This window comes from Tyto alba, unplaced genomic scaffold (assembly GCF_018691265.1).
Source record: "Tyto alba isolate M040663 unplaced genomic scaffold, T.alba_DEE_v4.0 Super-Scaffold_2, whole genome shotgun sequence".
Lineage (NCBI taxonomy): Eukaryota > Metazoa > Chordata > Aves > Strigiformes > Tytonidae > Tyto > Tyto alba.
This window is the reverse complement of record NW_024881282.1, coordinates 76,525,953-76,539,266: the sequence shown is the minus strand read 5'-3', so window position 1 is coordinate 76,539,266 and position 13,314 is coordinate 76,525,953. Positions and strand designations below refer to the sequence as shown.

The 13,314-nt window shown below is 38.5% G+C and overlaps 1 protein-coding gene across 3 annotated transcripts in view; it reads right to left on the bottom strand.

Annotated features, from left to right (window-relative positions):
- RELN (reelin) overlaps positions 1–13,314 on the bottom strand; it is a 294,861-nt gene that overhangs the window by 211,020 nt on the left and 70,527 nt on the right. For all 3 annotated transcript variants that reach the window (XM_032996210.2, XM_032996211.2, XM_032996209.2), the window contains exon 3: positions 1,361–1,496. In XM_032996210.2, coding sequence (XP_032852101.2) covers positions 1,361–1,496 — 136 coding nt within the window. The remainder of the gene's footprint in view (positions 1–1,360; positions 1,497–13,314) is intronic.

Below are 13,314 nucleotides of genomic sequence, written 5' to 3'. Positions count from 1 at the left end.
TCCTCAAATATTTCATCAAATTTTACTTTTGTCAAATAGTGATTTGGAATCTTAAATATTGTAAACAGCTTCTCTGGTACATTGTAGAAGTTAATGAGAAACAAATACGTTCTCAGAAATTAGTTACCACTCATCAAAACTAATTTTTTTCCCAATTTACTATTAGACATTTAGAAGAAAAAGAGAGCTAGGAATAAAAATGTCTTGACATTGTCATTGCAGCTAATAAATAGCATACTGTAACAGTATAGGCAAAAAAATGTGCATTATGTAGGAAAAGGGAAATATCAAAGACATGGATTGATTAATCAACAGGTACTGTGTTCACCATCAGCAACTTATGTTCTCAAATAGGTAAGTCACTCACTTTTTATTCTTTGCAGCATGTTAAATAGTAAAGCAACTTGATTATGTGGGGCACTTACCTGCAGCTTCCCAGTATAGATAGAAAGGAAATAATATTCAGAGGAGGATTTGTTTTGACAAACAGGACAATCACAGGAACACAGAAAAGGTCTTACACACTGAAATGTTGCAGCTGTTCACTTATGTAATTAGGGATTAGTCTGACTTTTTTCCCATTAACAGGTCAAACTAAATATTTTCTACTTTCAGCTATGCTCTAGGAGTATTTTCTCTCTCAAATCTAATTCACCAAAATTTTGGGACAACTAATTAGAAATACTTTAAGATAAAATATAGTTATAGGTATTCTAATAATTCATGTTAAGCTGTGTATTTTGTTGGCACTATATATGGTACTAAACCATAAAATGATGACTTAGGTCTTTGAAACAAATTACAAACAAATCCTGTAAGAATAACATCTTGGGTTTTTCCAGATTGTAAACTAGCTGAATTAAGTAGAAGCTAAAAGTGTTTGTTATTAGGAAAAGTAAATACTTGGGTATGACTACTCTCAAGTATTTGTACTTTCTGTTGATGATTATAATCTGAATAACACATCTGTGTGATGCTCTAACTCTTATTAAATGCAACAGATAAAAAATCAAGTCAATGCAAATGTGCTGTATATTTAAAGGATTAATGATATGATTAGTAACTAAGAGGAACCAATTTTTATTGAAATGCTAGGCTTGATACACTTGTACATTATTTCTCTGATGGCATGCTACATTACAGAACACTATCTCCTTCCTACATGCTTTGAAATATAAAGTCCTAATATGCACAAAAACTCTTCAGCCAGGAAAAATTCAATATTCTTACTTCTTATTAAAGTCTACACTTTTCAGGACTGACTCCTTCATCCAGTCATAAGGCCCTAGTGCAAGGAGGTTAGATCATTTCATTATTTCCAAAGCATTTATCTTCCCATAGGCATTGTGAGTATACGTACATGAAGTTGACACAGCCCGTTCCCGCAGGTGGAGCAATCCACACAAAACTGAGGTTTGTAGTCGGGAGATGGCTCACATGTGATGCAACCACACTGCACATAAACTGGTTTCCAAACTGGTGGTCAGACATAATTCCTATGAGAAAGACAAGAGGAGATAAACAGTAACACATGTTAATTGCTCATTGCAAGGTGCCAACAGACTGAGAAATACATCTGCCATGTGTTTCATCATGGCAACATGGAATGAAAAAAAAAAACAAAACAAAACAAAACAACAAGAGTATGCCACTGAGTAATTAGAATTAATACCAATGAAAACATTGAAGCTGGCCTTTGCTTGAGCCAAGGCTGACCTAGTATTTACTACAAGGCTCAATGTATTTACTACAGTTATTCATCATGAGACGAATACCAGAATTTTTAAAGGAGCTAGATAGCACCTGCTGTAAATCAGTGTTATTCCATTACCTGATTTCATCCATTATAGATCTAAAAGAAAATAAAATTTGAAGGAAAAAATGATATGTTTTAATAGGTAAAATTAAGCTTTTAGAGGAAGGTATTATCTTTTGACAGACAGGTACATCTATTTGGAAAAAGCAGATGATCTTTGGATTCACAAATTCTTCTTCTGATATGAAATAAACGCAGCAACCTTTAGCAGTTTTACCAGTATACATACCTTTGATTTTTATTTTTTTTTAATCAGCTTCTAACACATGGATGAATGCAAATGTCATCTATTAATCCCTCCCCCTGAAATTCACTCTTATTTGTCATTAGACAAAAGAACTGTATTTTTTAACAAAAAAAAACAGTATCAGACAACAGTCTTCTCACCCTCAGAGACTTTCTGTAGTTTTCTACAAATTAGCGCAAACTTGGTTGTTTGTTTAACACCCTTTTTCTTACCTAAGTGGATTACTACATCTTTAATCATAGTACATTAAACAGTTAATGTTGAAATTATTCTTTTGGATGCACTTATCAGAAGGAAATGCCTTGTTCCAGGTTACTTCAAATATTGAACCTTCAGTTCAGAAAATAGCGACATGGGCTGAAACATTGCTAATCGGATCAAAAGGAAAAGTGAATGGTAGCAGGTACCTCTGTGCTCAACAGGGTTACTGTTAGCTCATAGGTGATTGTATCTCAGAAAATGTATAGTGGCTGGTATTTCTTATATTTATTTGTTGCAATTCAAACAACAACAGAGAAATAATACCCATCTCTGCCTCTCAGAATCCTCTACAATGGCTTCTGATGGCATTTCTTCTGTAATGTGAACTGAGCCACTTCTCTTAATCCCTCCCTGATCCAGAGGTGGAAGGTGTTCGTGAGCAAGCGACTTCCACCAAGGAGGGGGACGAATCCTCCCTGACACAAACACGCTGCTCCAGCTGGTGCCTCTCCAGGGACTGCCATGCCAGCAGCACGGCACAGGGAGGGGAGCTCTCTCACAAGAAAACCTTTTAGCATTTTATAGATCAAAAGCAACATCGGAAATCCCATTCAGGTACTTGTGAGGATCACAGACTATAGCTCAGGGTTATGTATGTTATATATCCTGAGGGTTCTTAAATTCTGAACCAGCTTCAATTTTTTTTTGGGGGGGGGGGGGGAGAAATGAAGCCACAGTGAGTTTAAGTAATCTGTCCCAGGAATGACAGGGGGCAGTGGGTGATCCCAGCAACTTTTATAAATGACCACAACCTTCTCACATAAGATTTTTCAGTTAGTTCACCACTGAAGCATAGACATGAGGTCTTCCATCATTCACACAGTTATACCTTTCAGCTCAAATTCTCAAGCAATGCCAAAGCCCGTTGGATCAGGATGTGCACAGAGAAGGTTCGGGCTCTCCTGTGTGGAGCCTCATTTCTGAAGAGCAATCATAGGGAAATCCAGGGCGATGGTATTTTACTGACTCTTGTGTATTACAAGACACTAAATGCAGATGAGGTTTGGCCATCTCTTGCCACACTGCCATCTTAAGTCTTTAATTGCCTGCCTTGGCTAATTGGGAGGGGTGGCATTAACATCCTCAAATAAACCCACTTGACTGGTGCCCAGGCTCAGTCCTGGTCTCACTGCTGAAGTCTATCCAGCGGTGCCCTGCCTGAGACAGATGTGTCCAAAAATATGCCCAGACAGGTCCCTTGCAGGGTGAGTGGTATTTGGGCAAGTGCTTTGCTTTGCTGAGGGTGAAAGGTAGTAGCTCTGCTTCTTTCCCAAAGTTGTGGGTCTTGTCCCTCTCTCTTTGAATCTTGTGCTAAAGCCAGCAATTTCAGCGATGGGGGACAGGGTCTCTGGGACTGATGCAGAGCACCAGCTCTCATCTGCCATAATCCCTGGCTGCACAATGGGAAACAGAGCCAGTTATAAACTTTAGAAGATTAATTAAATAACGGACACTGTCAGGAGAGAAACGGGAACAGCCCTTCAGTTTGAAGAAATCCCCCTTTCTCCAGAGCTAGCCAAATACAAGGGAGGACAAAGACTGCCCTACCACATCCCCCAATCAGTGGGCAGGCACACTGGCTAGGGAAATGTGACTTCTCTCCTTGGCAGCAACTTGTGAGTTAATGAATTCCCTAGGTTTCAGGCAGTAGACTGCAAAAATGTGTCTAATACATCAAACACATACAACATCTGTGGAGAATTTCTTTATCCTTTGATTTACAGTTTTAAAAAAAGAACAACTTTGCAGTGGCTAGAATAAATTCTAAACAATGAAAAAAACAACTCATTCAATTTTTTGCAGAAAAAAAACCCTCAATGAATTTCACAGAGAATATTCAAAATTCCATTTTTTTTATTTTATCATCATTTTACCTTTATATTTTAATAATAATTTATTGTGATATTTTTTACAATAAAAACAACCACTCCTCATCTGCTGGACCTTTACTGAGCATATCAACTCCATGTTGGAGTTCGGAGTCTTCAGAACATCTCACAATAATTAAGTACTGAAGCTTCAGTGAGTGACAGAGTTATATTAAAAAATAATGTTTAATGCTTAAACCCCAAAGTCTCCTACTGAAAAGGTGAGCATAAAAATCATAAAAATGCCCAAAATGGAGCAATATAATTGATATTAAGAACTCAATAAATTAAGGATACTGTTATTTCCCCCTCTAGCTTCCAGTCTTTTTGTAGTCCCCTGCTAAGGAAGGCAACTCCTCTCCCTTCTTCTCCATTCCCTCTCCAACCTGACAAACTGCTCCCCAGACTGAACGTTTGCCCCGTAACAAATTGAAGGACAAATGTGAAACAGCATTCTGCTGCAAATAATAAAATTAATACAAGACAGGTCTGATTATATAGCAGCTCTCAGAACAAAACTGTATCGGTATGTACATCAGACAGCTTCAAATACAGAGTGTGCCTTCGTTTAAGGCACTTGGCTCAGGTCAACATTGTTCTACCAGGCATCCCCCTCTCATGTCCAGTCGACCAGTGCAACTATATACATTCACATCTAGTATTTACAAAAGTAATAATCCTAAGGTAAAATTTTAAGATTTGTCTGCATGAAACTCTATAAACACTTTTGCAAATAATCAAGTGTTTCCATGTGACTTACTGAGTACTGAAATGTTCAAAGGTTTGTGACAGCTGTACATCCACAGCTCTAAAACATGCTACATGCAAAGATGCTGTTAGCATCTCTCTGAACTCCTTTTTCCCTTGTTTTTTTACAGTGTGCACTCATCATACCGACATGTTTCAGACATCCACACTTTCTAGATTCTCCGACCCCTAAAATTGTTGAGGTTTCAGGAGTCTCAGTATAATCATTCAAATCCCAGACATGCTTTTTACCTGACAACAGCACTGCTAGGAGAGGGACTAGACATGCTCAGTCCCTCTCAAGATTTAACTCAGCAGCTGTTTTTATTGTGTAAATTTTTAAAAGTGTGCTTAGTCCTATTAAATGCTCTTCTATGTATAGTCACTGAATCAAATAACTTCTTTTGTGAAGAGATAGATTTCATGAGATAGATGAAATACAAGAAATCAAGGGATAGAGAAAAATTATTGAATGGAAAATCTTAGATAAAGACAGATGACAAATACATAACTTCAATCTTTACATGAGGAAAATTATTTTATTGATAATCAGAATCACTAGTAGGAGTGTAGCAGATAATGCCGGGAAATATTTTGCCTTTTTTATAAGGTGGCACACAGGAAGGTGAGCAAGACATGAAGATGCTGTTTTAGGTGGTCCACAAATGGCCAAGTGCAAGTGCAGTTCCTGAACTCCTTATTACTTTCACCTCATTGTGTAGCTTCTTCAAAAGGGAGAGCTATAGAGGATAGGAGCTATTCTCCCATCTGGGACCCCGAAAGCCAGCAGATGATCTTTTCTATTGGCAGAGCTTGGGAAGCATCTAATAGTGCAGATAAATACAGTAAGATTCACATCATTTTCTGCTTTTTAAGTCTGAGAAATGTTGATCTGCAATAGTCCTGACTTACATGTGGTAACTATATAACGTTCCTTATTAAAACGTGACATATCCTCCTTACAAACCTTTCCTACACCAGAATGTATATAAGGAGCTCATTTGAATCTCAAGGTCCCTGGCAAATTCTTCATCAATACTAAGTCTTAATAGGCTTTCCAGCACTGAACCAGATGGTAGGTAGTCTACCATTTCCTATTTATTATTTGAATTGAGTATGATATTAAAGGAGAGGGTTAATGTTAAATACAGATGTAAAATGAATGACCACATTTTGGTTTTGCTACCTCTAAACTGATTATGTGCTACATGCTTCCATTTTCAAAGTCATGCATGAGTGACAGCAAAATGCCAAACATAAAATATTGATGAAATACCAAGAAAATAAAGCTGTAAGTAACCAAATCACTCTGGGATCTTTGTGAAAGTAATCATTCCTGATTGGGAGATAATAAATTTAAGTCATAAACAGACACCTTCAAATTAGATTTTGCATTATGTAAAAATTAAATACCTAGTCCTAGAAACAGTATTTTCCCTTTGGAGACAGAGCTGGGGACCTACGTTCTCCACCCAAGCTCTGGCATCCTGAAGGGTGATCCATAAACCCACAAGCTAAGCACAGTTCTGCCTGGTGTTATGAAGGAGGGAGTGATGCAAACAAGACTGTGCCAAAATGCACCTCCTGTGCTGAATCCTCTGCTAAAGTGGTCAAATCAGAGCCTGCAGCTTGCTTCTCCCATGCAGCACCAGGGACTTAATCTGAGAGGAGATGTAGGACAATTCATTTTTTTCAAAATGGAGAGATGCTGGTAGCCACATTTTTTATAATAATTTATCATTTAAAGCAATCACTTTGGCAGAGAGCCTATGTGCATAGTTTCTTCTTCACAGAAGCATATCTTCTCTATGAAGTTGAAGATTAATTGTATATAGAGGTCTCCCTACTCTCCTGTTGTGTATAAGACTGCACTACTTGGATGCAAGAGTGCTGGGACGGTGACATATCTTGATGGCTACTAACAAGAAGCCTGTTTTTTTAGTAAAGTCTCTGTAAGACAGGCCTCCAGGACCACCACAGAACCAGGGTTCTCCTACAAGTTAAGGGAAAGCTACATTCCTCTTCACGTCATCCAAGGAGTGAGAGAGGCTGTGGCACTGTTGGGCAGGTAGCTGTCAAGACCTGAATTTACAGAAGTCCAAGTGCAGGCCCTAAGGAATGTTTTAGGCTAAAATCTATTCACTGAATGTATATAGATACCAAGGGCATTTTATAGCTGCTGGAGCTGCAGCTTTCAGACCACATTTCCAGAACTAGGCACCTCACTTTTTCCTAAGCCTCTTTGGATGTTTAAAGGACATTTTTGACCCTTACCTGCAAACACATGTAAAAATTAAATACAAGATTTCCCTGAATGCTATAACAAGTGAAATAATGGTTTCTTTTTAGTTACTGGAAGAATATTTGAGCAACATCCTTAAAAAGTTATGAACCCCTTTCAGGACTCTGAAATTTAAGTCTTAAAATTCTGTGAAGAACTGGTGTAGGAAGAAAATCAAGTTTCTTTCTGTTTGTTTTTTTTGTTTTGCTTTGTTTTGTTTTTTTTTTTTTTTAAGAAAAAAAAAAAAACACAACTAAAAAAACCCAAAACACAAAAAACCAACTAATTATATGTTTAAGAAATACATCAGTACTTTGTGTTAAAAAGGACTATTACGAGTAAAGAAACACCTGGAGCTGGTAACTGTAACTTCTAAAATATGAACACAAATGTACAATTATGATCTTATGCAGTTTCTACACAAAGAATTAGCCAGTTAAAGGCAATGAAGCTACCCAAGAAAGTTTCTTTCAAAGTGAGTAAAGGTGCAGAATCTGGCCCTAAGTGAACTGCACACACCTCAGTAAAATATGGTGTTGCTGATTGATTTTTGAGGGATGATTTCATTCTGCTTCACAGGGAAAACACATCTCGTTTGATAGAATATAACAGACTGCTAAAGCACTTGGTGGACCTTGTGATCAATTAAGGGTCAGGATGGTTTGATAAATTATTAAATAGTATGAACAAAGAAAAATCAGTAACTGTCAGATACATTCTTCCACCCAGCAATATATTACCTTTATCTTTCTTGAAGTCATGTGTTTATTTCACTGTTATTATTATTACCATTTTGTTATTAAATAATAGACCCTTTCAGCATATGCCATTTTGAGGAAAATACCATACACAGGCTAAAAAGAAACAGTAGAAAAAGAATTGATAGGTACATAACAACAAGTCTGTCACTAAAATCCATAACTCCTTTTGTGGTCAGGAGCCAACTAGAGCCTGAGTACAGGAATCTGCTTCCTATGGGGGTACTGCTGTGCTGAAGTAATTCAGATTTGGGACAAGTAGTATGGGCTTTATAGCTTTTGCTACATATATAAAATTAAGATGTGTTTTCTTTATAGGTCTGAAAACAACAATTTATTGCAAGCTCACATTTGAAATACATTCATAATTTGGGATCCAGGTATGAAGCAGATCAGGTTAAGGGCATTTAGTGCTAACAAGAACAGTGTTTTATGTTCATATTTTTTGAATACTTACTAAAGCGAGCACTTCACTAGTAAGACAGGCTTGCAGGAATGAACTCCTAACATACAGATTTATGAAAATTTTCTCAGAAAGAGAGAATATTTCATTGCTTAATCTCTCTTTAATGTTCTACTTTTAAGGGATTGTTAATCAAAACTTTTGAGCAGCCTTTTGTTATAACCCAGTTAGGGGTATAATTTCATCTCAGGGATTTATGAGTGCCGGTCTCATTAAACCTAACGGGAGTTACACATATGGAAATTGTGGTGCATGGGGAGGAGAATATCCCCTTTAATTTGCATAATTCCCCAAGACACTGAATGAGCCCCTTGTGTAATGTGTGATACTGCTGCATGAGACGGGGGGGTGGGGGTGGTGAGACCCTGGTCTGCAGCGTGTTGGTGGCTTTAGGGTGGCCATTGTCAGGAAGGATGAGAGGACAATTTACAGCTGAAGTCTAAGAGCTCCATAGAGAGCATCATGGTACTAAGTGCTACAAGGCAAGTAGATTTAGTAACAGTAAAGAAGGACCAGCAGAAATATAAATAGAAAATGCTAATAAGCTATTGTGTTGCTGAAATATAGAAGAAGAAAAATAATCACTTTTTAAAGGCTTGAGCCAAAACCTATTTTAAATATTTTCCTAACAGCCCCAGTATGTTTTACAATAGCAACTTTTTTTTTTTTTTTTAATAGAAACCTGCTAGGCTGATACCTTCATTCTGTATTAGCTTAGCAATGTATTACAATTTACTCTCTTGCAGAAAAGCAGCTGTCCCTGGTTTGCACTCATGGGGTTTTTTTGTTTGTTTGTTTGGTTGGTTTTTTTTACTGTTCTTGTATTTGCCTGGTGTCTCATCCAAATGAGCAATTCTTTTACAACTTCCCCAAAATATTGTATTGTTCTGAATCTTTCCACTTCCCAAACCTTAATATGTATCCCAGGAGCCAAACATCAGACCGACTGCTTGATAGGTTTTGTAACAGTGACAAATGTGACAAAGGACCACCCTGTTATCACACCAGACATCTGCTCCCACCAGACTCATTCTCAGGGCCAGCAGTAATCGCATCCTCCTCCTCACGACAGTCACAATTCACCAAGGCAGTGCTGGAGCCCCTGGAATTGCCCGAATTTGCCTTCATAGAAGTGAAACTGCAAACCAGCAGTCTTAACTGACAAAACCATGCTGACCTCCTCCCTCACATGGAGCCTTGAGCCAACCAAAACTCCCTACTTACCAGCAAAAGTAACATCAAATGGAACATTGCTCTGTAGCAACTAGAAAAAAATTACACATCCCAATAAAAATGTAACTGCCACACACTCATCTATAACACACCTAAATCCTGATTAGATTTACAATGTATCCTTTCCAAGGCAGTAACATCCAAAAAAAATTTTTGTAACTAATCTTCATCCCAGATTCCAGCTGAGCTGACAACACCTCTTCTTTGGCTATCCTGGCACTGGTGACACATCCCAATATCATGTTTGCTTTTCTATAGCCTTGTATGACTAATTGGGATAATGGCTTCAAGGCTTTACGAACAAAACCCTAAGTCACTCTTTAATTTATTTTAAATGAACTTAATGGTTTCTGGCATCATTCTGCCTTGTAATGCATTTCCTCTATTTTGATCATCTGCCTGCAGACATATTTTGCATTTGCCCACATTGCCATCATTGCCTTAGTCACTGAAGGACGTGCTCAGTGCCTGGTATCTTCCTTGCACTGTCCCTAATTACATTTTATATCCCTGTTATTGACATTATTGGTGAACCCTGTGTTTTAAAATTGATAGTTTTCTCCAAAGCAAATGAAGTCAGTCAAATCAATCAATAACGATAACTGTATAATGAAACCAGAGGAACTTCCATTGAAATCTTTTTCCATATGGAGTTTTTACCATTTACAGAGATCTCTTTTGTTTTGGAGTGATGTTGTTATGCAAGTTATTCTGTCTTATTCCCCGATTCCTTCACTCGGATGATCTGAAAGTCAACTGGCTGCAACATCTCTGCAGAACTTGAGGCAGTTTCTACCCAGAAGAGCAGTCCTGGAGGTGGTCCAGGGCTCCTGATGTCCTCGCCACAGCTCGCCTTACAGCAGCCTCAGCGATGCCCATGTTCAGGTGAGCTGTGTAAGGTCTCCTACAGTTCCATGTCCCCATGCTGGGACACTGAAGTGGCCTGTGGCATGGCCAGTCCCAGAGCCTCTGGGAGATTTTTGAGGCAGGGGTGTCATAAAAGCCTTTCCTATCTGCTCATGAAAGATTGTGTGCAGGAGTTACGTGTCTGCAAGGGAAAAGCCAGCTGTGGCAATGACAGAATATGGTTTTATCTTCATACATTTAAACATGGCCAACCACTACAACATGTAATTTGTAAACACTAGTTACTGTGTCTGTAACACTGTGTTCAGGCATTTTTTTAAGCAGTTAACATCAGTGACACAGAAGCACTGGTTTGCCTTTTTGGGAGTTGAGGAAAAAGTTACAAATTCCTCCGGATTTGTAAATATAAAAACTAGAACTGTAAGTAAAGCTGCTTAATGGGCACCATGGCCATTCTTGGCCTCTGCAAAGGGATGAAAGGAGCTGAGAAACCACTGAACAAGTCAGTGGAAGAGGTAAGGGAGATGTGGGGAAGGAAAAATGGTTTGGGGGGTTGAATGGAAGAATTTCAATTAAAATTCTCAATCTTCAGGAGTTTTTTTTTTTTTTTTTTTTTTTTTTTTTTAAATTCCTGAGATTCAACACTATTGGCTAAAACCCACCAGTATCTCTGTCTGGATCACATTAGAGGTGGAAGAAAGTACACTCCTGTGTACTGTTGTACACCCCACAGATGTTCTGAGGTATCAAGATAAACCCCACTGGATTTGCCCCCTCTGTAACCATAAATCTATTACAATTACAGCTTTTAAAGTGTAGAACAGAACTGGAGGTGCTCTGGTTGACAGTGGTGACAAGGCTTTAGGCCTGGGCTAAAGCATCCCTGTGAGGATGAACATGTCCTCAGGCAAGTGCTGTGAACCAGCAGCGATTTGGGGGACAGGGGGACAATGGAGGTGACAGCCAGCACGGCTGCAACAGCGGGCTGAGGCTGGCATCAGCCACCAGCGCCTGACTGACCCCCCACCAGGGTGATACCCTGGCCACATAATGTCACCTTGCTGTCACCAGGGAGATGCACAAGGGGAAAAGAAGTAGAAGTTTTGATATTCAGGTACTCTAAAGCTGAAGTTTGAAAAATCAAACTGTTTCCCTCTTACACATTTCTCACAGGTTCTTTATCACCAAAATAGAAAGCTGTGATTTGCAGATTTCTGTGGCATTTTGGCAAAAAAAAAAAAAATAATAATTCCTTTTCTAACAACATCCAAACAGTTGCTTTAATTCTTTGTGCATCTTTAACATCTTTTTTAATAATTTTTACAGGACGAAACAGAAAACTAGAACTTGATCACTGCAAAGTCTTGCATTTGTTCCCTTTCCCTTGTGAAATGGGCAGTAGTTTCCTTTGCCTCCTGTTCTATCTTAAATACTGCAATGATTCCAACTCTTTGCAACTTCATGCTGCATCTCCCCCACTAACCAACAATGGGCTATAACGTCGAGAGTATTTCACTAAGCAATTACTAATGAGTAGCATGCCTGTCAGTCTGAATTTCTGTCCACTGAAAGCAGAATGGTACCTATGAAGAAGAAAATCCCTCAGAAAACATGTTACAAGCTAACAACCATGAACAGCAGCAAAACTTTCAGAAAACAAAAACCAAATACAAAACTTTATACAACAAAATAAGCAAGAATCACAGTCAACAAGCCCAGAGGGAGAGCAAATTATTTTACTCTTTCATTTCCATATTATTACTTTTAATTCTAGTGAGAAAAAAAAATCACTCATGAGAAAAAATCTGGTGCACTGTCCCTCAGCCATATGGTATATATTAAGATATACATGCTACAGACAGAAAATTGTAACACTGTACTTTTATTCATATCTGACAACACATACTGTCAGTTGAGAGTCACAAGAAAACAGAGAAGAAAGTAATTCTGCATTTCATTCCTTGCCTGAAACTTCTTCTAGACAAAACATTATCAACCCCAAATATGCAAGAGCACTTCCAAATCAGATACGAGGCAAAAATAAAGGCAAATAAAAGCAAGCTACCCAGAACAGTAACCCTCTTGTAAACTACCAGTCAATGTAAACAGTAATTTTTGGGAAAAAGACTGCTGTTATTGAAGTCTTTGTCCTCGAAAGAGCACTTTACAACTAAATCTTAGAGGCTAATCTGCAGTCAATTAATGTTCAGTATAGGATCTTAAAATATTGTCCTGGAAGTACTGTAATGAAGATTCTGTTGGGTCGGTGCAGTGGCAGCGCTGCAGCCCCCTCAGTAGCTGGTATCCCATGCACTTAGGGGGAAAAAAATTCAAGTGGAAACCAATATTCACATCTGAAGCCTAGACAACGTTCATGTGATAGCAGCTAATGCCACAGTATGTGCAAAAATTAAGTGTGCTACAGAAATAGGGTGCAGGGGGCCTCCACTACATGGCCTCTAAACTGAGCCACGGCTTTGCTGGAAAGAAGAAAGTTTTATCCAGAGCTATGGCAATACAAGGACAAAACCAAGCAAATGATCACCTGTAAGAGGTCTGAGTTGCATTTCAGGACCTGGGATAGAAGTGGGAAAAAAGTATTTGAGCTCTAGGCTGTGACATGCTGGGGGTGAGTGGGAGCAGAGACTTCTGGATGCTCCTACTGCTGTTGTGGGTCTTCAAACTAGATGCTTGAATTTAATCTTAAAACTTGCTTTATTCAGTTCCATGAATGAACGCTTAGCTGAAAGCCTGCCTCTCCAAGTAAACAACC